Source organism: Daphnia magna, linkage group LG6 (genome assembly GCF_020631705.1).
Source record: "Daphnia magna isolate NIES linkage group LG6, ASM2063170v1.1, whole genome shotgun sequence".
NCBI lineage: Eukaryota > Metazoa > Arthropoda > Branchiopoda > Diplostraca > Daphniidae > Daphnia > Daphnia magna.
The window spans coordinates 434,428-449,339 of record NC_059187.1 but is presented as its reverse complement, the minus strand read 5'-3'; the positions used below and the strand labels follow the sequence as shown (position 1 = coordinate 449,339).

General features: G+C 39.3%; 3 protein-coding genes across 9 annotated transcripts; 1 reads left to right on the top strand and 2 right to left on the bottom strand.

Annotated features, from left to right (window-relative positions):
- Positions 1–1,792: 1,792 nt before the first annotated feature.
- On the bottom strand, positions 1,793–3,820 carry LOC116924761 (epoxide hydrolase 3). Its single transcript, XM_045175052.1, has 8 exons — positions 3,758–3,820; positions 3,582–3,654; positions 3,366–3,466; positions 2,896–3,020; positions 2,687–2,799; positions 2,425–2,593; positions 2,203–2,357; positions 1,793–2,126 (listed from the first exon to the last, which is right to left on the bottom strand). The coding sequence occupies exons 1-8, from the start codon at positions 3,818–3,820 to the stop codon at positions 1,852–1,854; spliced, it is 1,074 nt and encodes a 357-aa protein (XP_045030987.1). The 3' UTR covers positions 1,793–1,851.
- Positions 3,821–4,005: 185 nt separating this feature from the next.
- Positions 4,006–12,115, bottom strand: LOC116924759 (solute carrier family 13 member 5). Of its 7 annotated transcripts, XR_006647576.1 has the most exons (18): positions 11,914–12,115; positions 11,749–11,848; positions 7,733–7,882; positions 7,516–7,631; positions 7,367–7,439; positions 7,254–7,295; positions 6,957–7,153; positions 6,380–6,523; positions 6,090–6,212; positions 5,796–5,981; positions 5,628–5,719; positions 5,467–5,553; positions 5,267–5,408; positions 5,143–5,194; positions 5,020–5,075; positions 4,583–4,664; positions 4,282–4,514; positions 4,006–4,217 (listed from the first exon to the last, which is right to left on the bottom strand). XR_006647576.1 is itself a non-coding variant. In XM_045174689.1 (17 exons), the coding sequence occupies exons 1-16, from the start codon at positions 9,170–9,172 to the stop codon at positions 4,341–4,343; spliced, it is 1,827 nt and encodes a 608-aa protein (XP_045030624.1). In that variant the 5' UTR covers positions 9,173–9,424; the 3' UTR covers positions 4,006–4,217; positions 4,297–4,340. The 7 variants fall into 7 exon arrangements, 2 of the variants coding, with proteins under 2 accessions (XP_045030624.1, XP_045030623.1); XR_006647575.1 differs by lacking the exons at positions 6,380–6,523; positions 11,749–11,848; positions 11,914–12,115 and adding exons at positions 6,758–6,883; positions 9,062–9,425; XR_006647574.1 differs by lacking the exons at positions 11,749–11,848; positions 11,914–12,115 and adding an exon at positions 9,062–9,419.
- Positions 12,116–12,523: 408 nt separating this feature from the next.
- LOC116924760 (carboxypeptidase D) lies at positions 12,524–14,678 on the top strand. Its single transcript, XM_032931294.2, has 7 exons — positions 12,524–12,918; positions 12,989–13,156; positions 13,262–13,509; positions 13,581–13,909; positions 14,001–14,087; positions 14,154–14,217; positions 14,383–14,678. The coding sequence occupies exons 1-7, from the start codon at positions 12,592–12,594 to the stop codon at positions 14,498–14,500; spliced, it is 1,341 nt and encodes a 446-aa protein (XP_032787185.2). The 5' UTR covers positions 12,524–12,591; the 3' UTR covers positions 14,501–14,678.
- Positions 14,679–14,912: the final 234 nt, after the last annotated feature.

Below are 14,912 nucleotides of genomic sequence, written 5' to 3'. Positions count from 1 at the left end.
ATCAAAAACTATAAAACCAATAGAAAAATAAACCTGATTTTCGTGATTTTCATTCAATTCTGAATCGAATTCATGTATTTTAAGCAAAATTTGAAATTTGGGCAAAAATGAAAAAGTGAAAAAGGGAAGGGTATAGCCTTCCCACTTTTGTCAAAATCGGCCAAAAACGACATCTCTTGAAAATTTTCAAAAATCATACGGCATAATCGAAATTAAACGCTGATTTCGATTTAGTGATTGGTTTTCTCATTATACCAGCCGTTTCAAAAATTAACGAAAACAGTGCTGTTAGCGCAACAATTAATTTAGCTTTTAATTGTTTTAACGTTTAAATCAAAAACTATAAAACCAATAGAAAAATAAACCTGATTTTCGTGATTTTCATTCAATTCTGAATCGAATTCATGTATTTTAAGTTCAAAATTTTTTTTTTTTTAAAAAAAAAAAAAGGGGGGGGGTTTTGCCCTCCCCCTTTTGTCAAAATCGGCCAAAAACGACATCTCTTGAAATTATCCAAAAATCACACACGGCATAATCGAAATTAAACGCTGATTTCGATTTAGTGATTGGTTTTCTCATTATACCAGCCGTTTCAAAAATTAACGAAAACAGTGCTGTTAGCGCAACAACTTAATTTAGGCTTTTTAACGTTTAAATCAAAAACTATAAAACCAATAGAAAAATAAACCTGATTTTCGTGATTTTCATTCAATTCTGAATCGAATTCATGTATTTTAAGCAAAAAAATGGCCAAAAAAATGAAAAAGTGGGAAGGGTATAGCCTTCCCACTTTTGTCAAAATCGGCCAAAAACGACATCTCTTGAAATTATCCAAAAATCACACGGCATAATCGAAATTAAACGCTGATTTCGATTTAGTGATTGGTTTTCTCATTATACCAGCCGTTTCAAAAATTAACGAAAACAGTGCTGTTAGCGCAACAACTTAATTTAGGCTTTTTAACGTTTAAATCAAAAACTATAAAACCAATAGAAAAATAAACCTGATTTTCGTGATTTTCATTCAATTCTGAATCGAATTCATGTATTTTAAGCAAAATTTGAAATTTGAAAAAAGTTCCCACTTTTTCAAAATCGGCCAAAAACGACATCTCTTGAAATTATCCAAAAATCATACGGCATAATCGAAATTAAACGCTGATTTCGATTTAGTGATTGGTTTTTCTCATTATACCAGCCGTTTCAAAAATTAACGAAAACAGTGCTGTTAGCGCAACAACTTAATTTAGGGTTTTTAACGTTTAAATCAAAAACTATAAAACCAATAGAAAAATAAACCTGATTTTCGTGATTTTCATTCAATTCTGAATCGAATTCATGTATTTTTTATCAAAATTTGAAATTTGGCCAATGAAAAAAGTGGGAAGGGTATAGCCTTCCCACTTTTGTCAAAATCGGCCAAAAACGACATCTCTTGAAATTATCCAAAAATCATACGGCATAATCGAAATTAAACGCTGATTTCGATTTAGTCATTGGTTTTCTCGTTAAATTAGCGGTTTTAAAAATTAACGAAAACAGTGCTGTTAGGGCCCCAACTTAATTTTTTTTTAAACTAAACGTAAAAAACAAAGTGAAATGCATGGTGTTGGCTAAATAATCCTATGATGTCGTTGATCATATTATTACAAAGAAACGGTTACAGTATCTCAGTTTTGGTGGCTTATGTACATGAAGGCACTGCCCAGTTGTTTTGCAACGACTAGTTGCAAAAAGGAAAATAGTTAATTTGGCAGCGAGTAGGACGCAAGAATTCGCGCATAAGCAGTAATAGTATAAACGTAACTGTTTTTAATGAGGAATACCAAAGCACGATTAAAACAAGTCATGTCAGAGGTTAACATTTAGAAATCTCGCTAAAATAACATTGAATTTGTCTGGTGTTTCTTTCTGAACCCAGTGCGACGCACTTTCAATAACATGAAAGTCAAATCGGTCGACATTTTCTGAACAACTAGAGATTATTCTTTGACAGAAATTTGGTTCCCTCTTGCCAAATACAAGCAGCGTTGGTACTCGCACACGTAGCTGAGACTTAGTCATCCACATTAATGATCCAGGATTGAACAGTCGACGATAATAATTCAGCGGCCCTCTCCAAGCATCTGTAAACACGATATTGCGATTGCAACAATTCACGTTTCCTCATCGTCTACATGCTAATTAATCTTTGCCCTATACCTGGCTTGCCGAAATAGTATTTGTATGCTTCCACCTCTTGAAAAGCGTCTTCTCTAGTAGTGCAGCCTATTTTTGCAATACTTTCTATGACGATATTGTCTTGAGATTGCAAGAAAACCTCAGGAACCCACCGAGCTTGGAAGAAAAACAAATCCCTAAGGATACAATTAAATACAAAATAAACTTCAGAAATACAATAAATATTATTAATTTTCTATCAACCGTAAGATATAAGGCCTCCTCCACGAATTGGAAAAGTTGTATTTTAACGTTGCCGGATGTGGACAGCTTAAAGCAATGAAATGAGTCAGCATATTGGGATGAATAGCAGCAAACAACCAACCAATTCCTGCACCCCAGCCATGCCCCATCAGCACACATGTTTCCTTACCTGTTCATGCACAGGCACAAAAGTATATAAAGCACACTATAAAAGAGACTACAAAAAGAATTAAAATTTAGTTGCAAAACAGTTAAAGCAAACCTAGCTTCAAAATTAATTGACGAATATCGTCTATCACGATCCGTAAATCATACTCGTCTGCCCTATGAGGCTTGTCCGAATCTCCATAACCTCGCATGTCTACGGCAATTACCCTTTACGTGAATTTGAGAGAAATCAAAATTATTGGGGTTAAATTTGACAGCAAATGTGGATTTACCACATTATTTTAAATTGCTACGAGAACTTACCAATGCGTCTTCGAAAAGGCACGTAGTTGATGTTTCCACGAGTACCAAGTTTCGGCAAAGCCATGCAGGCAAAGAAGCATTGGCTTTTTCCGGTCACCAACTTCAACGTAATGCAGTCGAATACCCTAGAGCAATTAGCGATCAGCAATCTCGCGTTTCTTAAGTTCTTTAAATGTCATTCCTGCTTTTCTTGCCAATGATATTGAAACTGCTCTTCACGAGGAGCTTGTCACTAGATACATGTTTAAGTTGTCTCTATTTAAATTTAAATTCTTCGTCGCTAGCTCTGAATGTGCAATACGACATTATGACCTTGACAGATAGGCTAAGCTTTACATCGAGAGTCATACTTGATCATACTTGATCAAACTTCGGCTTCCAACATATTAAATAGCAAAATTTCTCGGAATAAAATGGCTGGAAGTTACCTGGAGCTTGACATAGCAATGGCGTCCGAGTGAAGAACTTACGAGACAAGCTGGAGGTGAACTTCTGTCTTTAGGCTTCCAAAAATGCAGACGATCTTTGCTTGTCAGCCACGCCCACAGCAAGAGGTACAGCTGAACTAATGCTAGATTGTATCCGACCAAAAGCACAATTAAAAACATAAAAAATTGCCTGTCTATTTTCACTGTGGGTATGTTTAATCGATTAAGGATTTTACGCCAAACAGATATAATCGTTACTTTTAAAATTGGAAGAAAAAACCCGCACAACTGTTTCACATTCATTTTTGCAGCAAACGAACTTGGTCCCGTTCTTTTCAATGAATGTTTACCAGTAGTTTAGTTCTTCTAGTTGCATTTTATCTTTGTTGCCAGCGATAAAAGATGAACTTAGTTGACCCTAATCAACAACTGACTAAAATTGTTAAAACTGTTAAGTGTCGAAGGCCACGGCCACAGGTCAAAGTACGAAGTCCCATAAACAGTTTCGTCGTTATAGTGTCAATGACTGGTGCAGTGGGTTCGGTTCTTAGTTTGGTTTTGCGTGGGAAAAAAATGGCCAGGAAATGTGTCTACATAGATAGGCGTATGTATACGCACACACACTACAGTTCGTCTGAGCTGTAGGGATAGCAGTTTTTAATGTACAGCAGTTCAATGAACGAACTTTAAAGAAAACAATGTATTTGGGTAAACAGGTTTGAATGTAAATTTTTGCAAGCTTTAACTAACGATAATAGCAAAACAGCAAAGATTATGCAATAAAGCGCTGAAATATTGACTGATTGTCGTGTACACTAAAAAAATGGTTATCAACCTTTTTGGTCTATATACCTATCCATGGCCAAAGCGTTATTCCCAGTACCGTAGAGTATACTGAAATGAAAACGTTAATAAATAAAATGCCCATTTCAACGGGTAATGTTTAAATCATTTTTACTTCAAGCTCACCCACATCACTTCTTTCCCCTATGTTCCCGTTGTTCACGACGAATTCGTTCACGGAGATGTGCAGTTCGAAAATTGTGACAATGTTGTCATGGTTGCATTTTTCACTTGCGGCACAGCCCAATCGGGGAATTCGTCGAAGCCGAACATGAAACTACCAAAGCTAGCCATCAGCACGCAAATGACAACGACGCATACTATGTTCATTAGTAAACCCGCTTTCACCTATACGCAGAACAAATGTCGATATGAATCGGTCCACGTTGCGTTCGTCTGCTGTGTCATCAACTTACCATATCAGTCGGATTCATTCTACCGGCGGCGAAAACAATTGCATTGGGTGGAGTGGCAACTGGTAGCATAAATGCATACGAACTACAATTGGAAAGCAATAAACAATTAAAGTTTCGTCACAGTCATTCACTTCCTTACGTATCGAAATCTAGGTAGCGGTTCGTGAAGAATCAGAATCAATTATTGCTTTCATCTTATGGATTAAGAAGAAGAATATCCCTCCTTCTCCATGCAGTGCTTATAAATTGGAGAATCAGCTCGCTGGCGATATGAATATTGACTGCACAGTTTGGTAAAGCGGTTTTTAAATTTTTGTTTACAACCTCAAATCTGAATTTCACGACGCTTTTACAGAAATGGCTGAGAAACCTTCATTTGCCTACGCCTTTCAAAAGAATATTTTGCACTGATCCTGGTCATTATATGCTACACTTACCAAGTCACAGTAGCAGGTAACATCAGGAAGAGTGGGTTAACTTTAATCGTTACTGCCTGAGGATTTAAAAATTTGGTGAGCATGAATTTATTCTCTTTGAACGCTAATTCACTTTGAACGTACCATTTCAGCGAGAATCGGCAAAAGGATGTTTGCTGTCGCTGTGTTAGATGCCCTGATAACAAGAACAGTAAAATTATTCCCCATTCGAATTGAAGGTAAATTTTAATTATAAATGTGTTAGTACACTTCTGTAACGGCGGCCGTCATGATGCAGATAATCAACATGATGGCGAACGGAGGCAGGAAACTCAAAACAGCTAATTGATCTCCAAGCCAAGAAGAAAGACCTGATGCTTTAGAGGCGTCAGATAAGGCAAAGCCGCCACCTTCGAGAGACATTGAATAGCGTGTAAAACTAATCAACGTAATGAAAATAGAAATTACCTAATAGGAGAACGATTCCCCATGGTAATCTATCCTGCACCAATTTCCATTCCAAAAGGGCAGGACTGGGCCCAGCCCGATTTCTCTCTAATCATCGATAACCATAGCAGATTTTGTTTTTAAACTTTGTTCGTTCATCAAAAGGAAATGATTGATTCTACCTGCTGTGTCACGGTTCCAAAATCTCGGTTTTGCGGGGATGATAAAAAGAAGCAGGACGATGGTCATCACTGCAGTGGCATCATCCACTTCTCTGCCGGACGTAAAACAAAACGAATATTAAACTATTTTAACTGCTTAAAGTACAAGAAATTGTTTAATTGAATTACACCGCGGGTAGGAATTCGGCCCATCCAGTAATGAATTGTGGGTCACGGAAAAACCAGAGTGCAACGCACAAAATGAATAAGATCAATGTCGCCAATTCGTGGAACGTCATAGGTCCCAATTCTTCGTATTTTCTACGAATCAATTTCTTAATGACTGCAGCTTGCGTATTGTCATCAGCAGTTGTTCTAGATCAAATATTATATGATTAACGAGGGAATATGCCGGGCGGTTAGGAAACAAACAACGGCTAGTATAACTTACAATTAAATATGTTTGATCTGTTACTAAGTTACCGTTTGAATCCGAGGAAGAGACACTGCAGCCAAATCCATGCCAGGAACGTGTTGATAAGCATGCCTGGGACATTGAAGGCCATCCACGAAGCAAAATTCAAACCAGGAGCGGATCCATACAACCTGTTTTTATTATTCATCAGTTAGTGGCCATTTCTTTTAGCTCTGCATTCAGCACTAATTGAGGTGTCTTTAATAAGGAAGCATGCAAACATAAAGGGTTAGATGCACTATGGTTTTAACACAACATACTACGTATATACTATAGTAATAGAAAAGCAATAACTCACTCATCTAAAATTCCTTTGAGAGCTAATTGGGGACTTGATCCAATAAGAGACCCAGTACCTCCAATGTTCGAAGAGTAAGCAATGGACATAAGGACACACGTACGAATTGTTTGTTTGTATTCGTGAGTCGTGCAACTATAGGACCTAAAAATATGGCACCAGGAAAAGGGTAACGATGTCAAATAATGTCAACATCGAACATTGACTCACAAGAAAAAGATACTAAAATTACCCCTATTAACAGACATCACGTATTGACGAAAAATCTTTTTCAAGCACATGATGGCTGTACTACTGTACGTTTGCGTTTTAAGGTGTAGCTAGTAAGCGTCCGGTGCAACTACGATTTGCTTCGCACAATGGTACAGATTTCCTTACTCTCTGAAGACACCTTTCAATACCAAATTGGTACCACTTCCGATTGATGTGCCTGTTCCTCCAATATTCGCCGAGTACGCAACCGAAAGTAGGAAACATTTTTTCATGCTGACGCACAAGTTGTCACTTTGCGTACAAGCAAACTCGTTTTTACTCGTATCACGTATAGTATTTCAGAAATTCGGGGAATGCTTACTACCTTTGGTCCGCGGAAGCTGCTGTTAGCTCCTGGCAGCTTTTACCCACATCGGCAATGGAATCAATGGAAACTGCCTCGAGATTCTGACTTTCGGATGAATCCAGATCGATCTCAAGTGTGTTGTTGGAAGAACACGTCGACATCCCGTCTGGAACCATACGCACGTTCGGCTCTCTCTTCATTTCTTCTTCGCCATCCTTTTGTGTTAAAAGAGCACACACGTTGATACGGTTAGTTCTTTTTTTTTTTTGTGCACTTCATTCATGTACAATTGTCTAATCAATTTAAATATCGAACCTTGAAAAGCTCTTGAACGACTGCTTCAACGATGGGAACCATCTGTAATTAAAGATTGTAAAAAGTCAATAAATTACAGACATTTCTGATTGACCGAAGACTTGCAAACTTACCATGGCAGTCGTAGCTGTATTGGAAATCCACATGGATAGAAACATAGTCGTTAACATGAATCCTAGCATCAACCTGCATTGTCAAATGACGCCGTGGGACTCGTTTTTAAACGTTTTAAACGCGAGAAATTGGATATTTGAGCGAATACCATCTAGGACTAGCGCCGACCAACAGCAGCACTCTTAGGGCGATCCTCTTATGCAAATTGCAGTGTTCGATCGTCAGAGCTACCATCAAGCCTCCGATAAACATCATGTTCGTTTCCTGCGATTCACAAGTTGAAACAGAGGGGCATAATAGTCGTCTAGCGCCAAGTATTGAATTATGAAGCTACTTATGATAGTTTTGACAGGATCTATGCCTACTTTCATGTAAGCCGTGCACACTTTTCCGGTGCCCATGATGCCTAGTAAGGGGAAGAGGACAACCGGAAGCAGACTGGTGATGGCCAAAGGCAGAGCTTCCGTCATCCAGAAAACGGCCATTATGATGATTACATAGCCCGCTCGTGCTTCCTAAAAACCAAATATAAAGTTAGTTGTCTCATTTTAGCATAGACATAAGTGATCCGACAAGTTACAGCCGTACGAAAAGATCGCAAAGTCGTATAATATTCGTGTTGGTATCAATGATATTCGCATGTATTTCCGAAAAAGGAGCAGCAACCTGTTTTGCAATGGGAAAATCCAGGTTGCGTTACACGTCCAACATCCCCCAAGAAAAAGGTTGGAGATTTGTTGACGAAGATCCTTGCGATGGCTATATAGGAACCGCATTCCAACTTTGAGGCCAAGGGCGACTTCAAGCGCTTTAAGATTATTCAATTCGGAATAAAAAAATTCTGTCTGATTTTTCTTCGAAAGGGCTGACACGTCCAAACCAAAGACTTCATAATTGATTTTTTTTGTACCGTTACATTGCTTCCAGACATAGTTTGCGGACAGACTGCGATGCTGCGTTCTACTACATGTAAATGCCCGTCCACTATACACATAGTAGATTCCTACAGTTCACCTTGTCTCAGTTATTTTAGGTCGGTTTCGTGCTGCCTAATTTCAGGGGGGAAAAGAATTGTTTCGACTCTTACCCACATGATAATAATGTCTTATCGTCAAGTGGGGTTACTTTCAACTTGCATTGGGGAAATCGAATATAGCATGTAACGACTTTCGCTTGCTAGTTGCTAATCTGTTTTTCTTCTTGTTTGAAGGACATTCGGAAGCGAGGCCAGTACTTACGAAATAAATTAACATTGAATTGATAAGACTATTGCCCGTAGAATACAAATTTTTGTGTGAGAATTTTCATTTGATAATGCAGTCCAACTTCCTAATTTAACACACCGAGTAAATCGATGGCTACAATAGAAGAAAAAGAAAGAAAAATCGGCTCGGAATTATTCCGTTTCCATTACATTGTAGGGCGAGAAACAAAAGTCCTTGTCGTGCTTTTGAATCGCTAAGGGTCACGTTTGTCAGATGCTAACGGCGTATTGAATTCATATTTCAATTATATACAGCCATAAGCAGGTTTATACCTTTCAAAACAAAACAAAAATTGTATCCGTGTTGAACCAGCACAATTTCCCCGTTCATTATTTGAATAGCGCATAGCATCAGCTTGGACGAGCAAAAATCCGTCCCAGCACTAATTAACATGCCGTTATAAATGATTTTTAAAGAAATCTACTTTACCTTTCCTTGACCGATCACCGGTAACGGTAAAAGGATCAACGGCAAAAGGACCAACACGTACGTCTTCCAATAGGGAAGAACGCGAAAGCGCAGCGTTTCTATTAATCCCATCTCGTACGCACAAAGAAAAATAATAATAACGAAAACAACACAACACTAATAACGGCAAAAGTTCTGTGTTGGTGTAGACGCCTGTAGAGGAGTACACCTGCACTTGACCTGACGTGTTTTGCTACCGGCAAGACTGGCGAAAATCACAACGATCTAGCGAATAGGAAACTGTGCTGCGACCGCTGGGGAAGACTTTCGAATCTCAACTGGCCCTTGTGACTTTGCATTCAAGTATTCTCCATTGATCCGTAGACTGATTTTTTGAAATTATTGGGAAAACCCTGCTGTATGCTCCCTTACGTGGTCTTATATAATTTCGAATGGAGTCACTTGCGAGATTCAATTCTATTATCCCTGAAGTAAACTATAAGTGTATATATAGTGTCGTTTGCTGTTCGTCGATTAGTGAAAGTAGGTCGCAAGTGTTTGAACCACATGCGTCCCAACTGCTATGAACAGGATTTTTTATTTTTTAAATCTGATAGCAAAAATATGTATGTGGAGGGGGTGTTTTTGGAACTGCTGAATTGATAGTTCTCCTTGAAGTTTATCAAACTTCAAATAAAGACGGGTTATACATTGCTTTGGAAAAACATAGAGAGATCTTCAATTCATTACCGATTACGAAATAGGTAGATAACCCCTTTGAAACCCCGGGATTACTTGCAAACTCTACATTTCGCTACTCGTATGCAAAGCGTTAAATAATAATCATATTACATAACAGTTTACGTCGATATGAAAAATCTAGCTTAGCGTATATAGTCGTAACAACTTATGAGGACAATACATGTGCATGTTTCTCATGAATTGTCGTGAGTATAATTGTATTCGCGAGTACGATACATCAGGACAGCGCAAATTCTACGTCATTTAGTCAAAATTGGTATGAGAAAACAGACGGATGCAATACGAACATTTTCTATAATGTTCAACTTAATACACGCATCAGTGTCTGTGGGCCTGTATCACTCAAAACAGGTAGTTGCACGCTAGGAGGGGAGAAAGCTGTATAACTTTAAGAAAAATGGAACCGATACAAAAATAGAAGAGTGTTTGCATATCTCAGTATAGTGGCGGGGAAAACCGTTGACTCCTCGTTTAACTTTGGAGCTACTCCGTGCCATTTCCACTTGGTTGGTACGAAATGGCACGTTAAGGACGACCGACACGGAAACCGGCAAACTAGCCGCACTTTCTTACTACGGGGTCAACCGATATCATCAGCTGAGCTTGAAACGTCCTCTATTGCATTTAATACGTACTGCAAGGTGAATCCTAACGGAGACAGTTCTAATGTGGATACAAAGGTCAGCACCTTGGAAAACGTAGAAATACAAGATGCCAAGCTCTTGAGTTTCCTGCTCGATTTGATACTTCCCTGTTCCAGGATTTATTGAGCTATCTGAGTTATGTCACTGTCAACTTCGCGACTAAGGAAGTGTGTCTTTTGTTCAAAAAAAAAGAAGCGACCAGAGCAACGGATTGCAGCGAATGGAGAGCGCGAAGCAAAATTTGGAATACCTAAATAACCCCAAAACATGTTATGTTTGTGTTCTCTTATTCATCCTGTCTCTTCCGAGAATAGCCAGCCGCCTAACAATCCACCCCGTAATCGAAATATCTAATCGAGCATCTACCCACCTGCCTATACCTGAAACAAAAATTTGTTTCGGAACTGGTTTCCATTGCCCGTACTCTGAAACCCTACTCAAGCCTTAAATTTACCGCATCCTGGGAAATAAACTGCATTTGAGGAAAAGCCCATTTAAGTTCTCCCACGCTTATTAAACACCGTGATCCATTAACAGCACCTCTACTGCTTCCTATTTAAGTTGAATGATTCATCCTCGACCCCAAGTCCTAAAAGATTCCATGCACCTTTTGGGCCAACTGTTGATTTTATTACATGGCGTATTTTGATCAACTGCTGGCAAACACTTGCACGAACACTGCGTTCACGGTTGGATCTACCTATGAAGAGTCCATTCTTCGTGTCCTATGGTGAACACGGAACAGAAAAACAAACTTTCAGACAAAGACATTAAGAAATAAAACACGCCTGTACCTTAGCAATTATTTGGTTGAAAGATCTACCTTTTTTAAGGATGTCTTTGACAAAAAAAACCTTGGGAGCGTTTCAACGTCCGACCGTGAATTTGATGCATGACGGCGTTTCGTCGTGAAGAGGTGCAACAATACTATTTAAAGGTGAGACCAACGAGTTTGGCCACCTCGGGTGTAGATGGTAATCGAGGAAGTGTTTTTTGATAAATTGTTTTCCCCTTTTAGTTCTAATAATTTTCCTCGTGCATTCAAACGACACATGCTCGTCAAAGATTCTGTTCAGACATTAAAGGTGTTCATTGAACTAAGATAGCGAATCTAATGACACACGATTTGATTGTTCCAAATAGGGACTTATCGCTTAAGGCTAATAGTAATCAATTTCACTCTTTGTCTTTTTATAAAGGCGTATCACGCTGTTGGCATCACACCCGGTGACAGCTGGCCATCGCGTTTCAAGCAGACGTAACCTTCCCGAAAGTCAATGTGTAAATAGAAAGGTTTTCTACCTGAGGACTCGTTTTACTGCAGGTGTGATGTGTTTCCATTCTTGAAGGCAACGAGGTTATCAGACATTTGCCATCTCATCTAGACTTCATAACGGTACAGCTAAAGAAGAGAAAAAAGAGATGATTCTAAACGTGTTTCGTGCAAACTTGTTGCCTTATTTTTACCACACTGTGAATCGCCTTCATGGCAGTGAAAAAAAAGGACAAAAGAGCAGGAAATCAGATTTTTGGCTTTCATCTTTGAAGCACAGGGGGGAAAAAACCACGTACGCCAAGGTCAAGAATGTTTTCTCCCTCATATCCACACCAGAGATCAGTTGAACGCCCTGCTCTGAATGCCCGGGAAAACACACTAAACAAAACCAGTAACCAAGTTCCTTGAACAAGTTTGCAGCCAACGCCGCCAAGTTTAGTTTAAAGAAAGCCCTCGGGCTTCGCGACAACTCAAAAATAAAAAGCAAAAACCACGAAAACTCGGAAACGATTTCTTTTGTTTCCATTTTCGTTGTCATGCCGCTAAAGTGCTTAGTAACGAGGACTAAAACTTGTTTGTTTCAGAGATTCCATTCCGCCTAAAGTTAAACAATAAAACAAAAATCAAGGAATTCGACTATGGGGATCCACTTTCTCGGAGGGAAACTATGCCCCATGGCTAAGACGTTACACTCGTAATTTTGATAGAACAACAGACGGATTCAAGGTCGGGACTTAACAGGTGAGTCGTTTCCATTTGTCTTCATTTTCTTCCCCCCTCTCGCCAATGTAAATCACGGCCGCTCTTACCAGTGGAGCTCAGTTGGACGCACCTCTTCGACTAAGGCAGTCGTGTCCAAAACGTACATCATGATTGTCAACGTGATTTGGACGAGCTTGTTAGTCTGCAGTACTTTAGCGTTGGCCGTTTTGAGTTTGCCAACGACTTCGATTACCGAGCAAGTCAACAACAAGGATGACTTCAATCCCGAAATGGACGATGACGTGCCAACCGATCGTTACCTAACTCACGAAGAAATGATTACTTGGCTTCACAGTATAGCTCGTCGTCATCCAAAAAAAGCCAAAGCCTTTTCAATCGGGAAAAGTGAGGAAGGACGCGATCTTCTCGTACTAGAATTGAGCCATTCAGTCGGCAGGGGTGAACGTGATCTTCTGATGCCCATGGTTAAATTGGTAAGTATTTCAACCCTTTGTTTGTTTGTTTTTTAAGTTTGGTATGAAGAAGAATACGATTCTTTTACAGGTTGGCAATATCCATGGAAATGAGGTAGTTGGACGTCAATTGCTGCTTCGTACCATCTCGCATTTGATCCAAAAGGACAGCGTGGATCCACGCGTTACTCGTCTTTTGAACACCACTGACATCTTCTTCTTGCCTTCCATGAATCCTGACGGCTTCGTTAAAGCCCGAGTAAGCGCCATTTTAGAAACAACATCCCACTTACCATAAACTTTGCGTACATATTAATAGAAAATTAAGACAAATAGATAATTATGCTGTACTTTATCTCATCAGGAAGGGGATTGCTGGTCAGGTGGACCAGAAGGAGGCCGTTTGAATGCCAATAACATCGATCTCAATCGCAATTTCCCCGATCAGTTCAAATCAGAAGACAAATTACTTAGAAGCCAAAGTGAACTGTTGCAGGGTAGGGCTGCCGAGACTCGAGCTGTCATGAAATGGATTAAGAACAATCCATTCGTCCTTTCCGCGAGTTTGCATGGTGGAGCTGTTGTGGCCAGTTATCCTTACGACGGCTCTGAGTAAGCATCCGACTACATCTACATTGAAAATTTCTAATTCTTTTTGAAATCCTTAACCTCAATTTATTCAGCACTGATCAACTTCAGGGCTATTATAGCGCTTCTCCGGACGATAAGGTATTCCGCAAGCTATCCCAAGATTACGCTGATCGTCATCCTCTCATGAAAAAAGCTGATACCTGCGGTGTCGGATTCCAAGACGGAATAACGAACGGAGCTCGCTGGTACGATCTTAAGGGCGGAATGCAGGATTTCAACTACGTCCACTCTAACGCTTTCGAAATCACGCTGGAATTGTCTTGTTGCAAATATGCTCCTGCTTCGGACCTGCCAGCTGAATGGGAATACAATCGCAAACCTCTTTTGAATTACATTGCCTCTACGCATCGCGGTGTACGAGGTATGTTATGTTGACAATTTTATAAGATTTAGAGAGAAACACAATTCGGTTTGCAAACAGTAGGCTAAACTAGTTCAATTATAGATTATAGGGTTAATCATTGACAAAAATACGAAACGGCCCATCAGAGATGCGTACATCCATGTTTACGGAATCGATAAGAACATCACCTCCACTGGTACCTGTTTGTTTTGGGCTTCAGGAGAACATATAAATCAAAGGTCAATTATCTTTTTTTTTACAGAAAGAGGAGAATACTGGCGTCTGTTGAGTCCTGGCAGATACACAATCCAGTCTTTCGCAGAAGGGTAATGCAAATTGGGTTGAGATTGGTTAATAATATGCAATTATTCATTTTCGTAATCATTTGCATGACTGGTTGCTTGTTAAAGCCTTTATCGGTTCATGCCAAATGTTTCGCCAGTAGAATTTGCATCTAAACCATTTTTTTTTTTAATCTTTAAATTTTCTAGATACTTACCTAGCGCCAGCCGGAGCATCGCAATCACAGATATCTATACCGAACAGGTGAATTTCGAATTGGAATCAAAATTTCCCCAAAAGACCGTCAGCCGTCTCGTTTGTAATTAAAACTATCCGGTAACGAAATTCGAAGGGCTGGCATTTCACACTCGGATTGGGTCCAACGGAATTGGGAGTTATTTTTGAAAACGCATGCCATTAAAAATCGCCAACCCCTTTATGGTGAAAAATTCCATTGGGGTGACAGATAAAAAAAAAGTAAAATACACACGGAATTGAAAAATAATAAAAAAAAAAGGTCGGCCATTTATGCTATCATTTTTACACACACACACACACACACACACACAAACGTTGAATTGAGACCAGCGACGAATTAAAGAAGAATGCTTAGTGCAATACAACGGTCGTATTGTGTAAGCGTACCTTATAAAACAAACACCAACAAAAATATCTTTCGCGTAACGGGACTTTTAACTGAAAGGTTCAACTGAAACGTAACGGGACTTTTAACTGACGA

Excerpts from the sequence above, each read along its gene's own strand:
- LOC116924760 (XM_032931294.2), top strand. The coding sequence starts at position 12,592 with ATGATTGTCAACGTGATTTGGACGAGCTTGTTAGTCTGCAGTACTTTA. Across the intron at positions 12,919-12,988 it reads TGATGCCCATGGTTAAATTG|GTTGGCAATATCCATGGAAA; the intron begins GTAAGTATTTCA and ends ATTCTTTTACAG. Across the intron at positions 13,510-13,580 it reads TATCCTTACGACGGCTCTGA|CACTGATCAACTTCAGGGCT; the intron begins GTAAGCATCCGA and ends CAATTTATTCAG.
- LOC116924761 (XM_045175052.1), bottom strand. The coding sequence starts at position 3,820 with ATGGGACTTCGTACTTTGACCTGTGGCCGTGGCCTTCGACACTTAACA. Across the intron at positions 3,021-3,365 it reads GTTCACCTCCAGCTTGTCTC|GGTATTCGACTGCATTACGT; the intron begins GTAAGTTCTTCA and ends TAATTGCTCTAG. Across the intron at positions 2,358-2,424 it reads AGGAGGCCTTATATCTTACG|GGATTTGTTTTTCTTCCAAG; the intron begins GTTGATAGAAAA and ends TTGTATCCTTAG.
- LOC116924759 (XM_045174689.1), bottom strand. The coding sequence starts at position 9,172 with ATGGGATTAATAGAAACGCTGCGCTTTCGCGTTCTTCCCTATTGGAAG. Across the intron at positions 7,296-7,366 it reads ATACAGCTACGACTGCCATG|ATGGTTCCCATCGTTGAAGC; the intron begins GTAAGTTTGCAA and ends CTTTAATTACAG. Across the intron at positions 5,409-5,466 it reads GGGAATCGTTCTCCTATTAG|GTGGCGGCTTTGCCTTATCT; the intron begins GTAATTTCTATT and ends TGTCTCTCGAAG.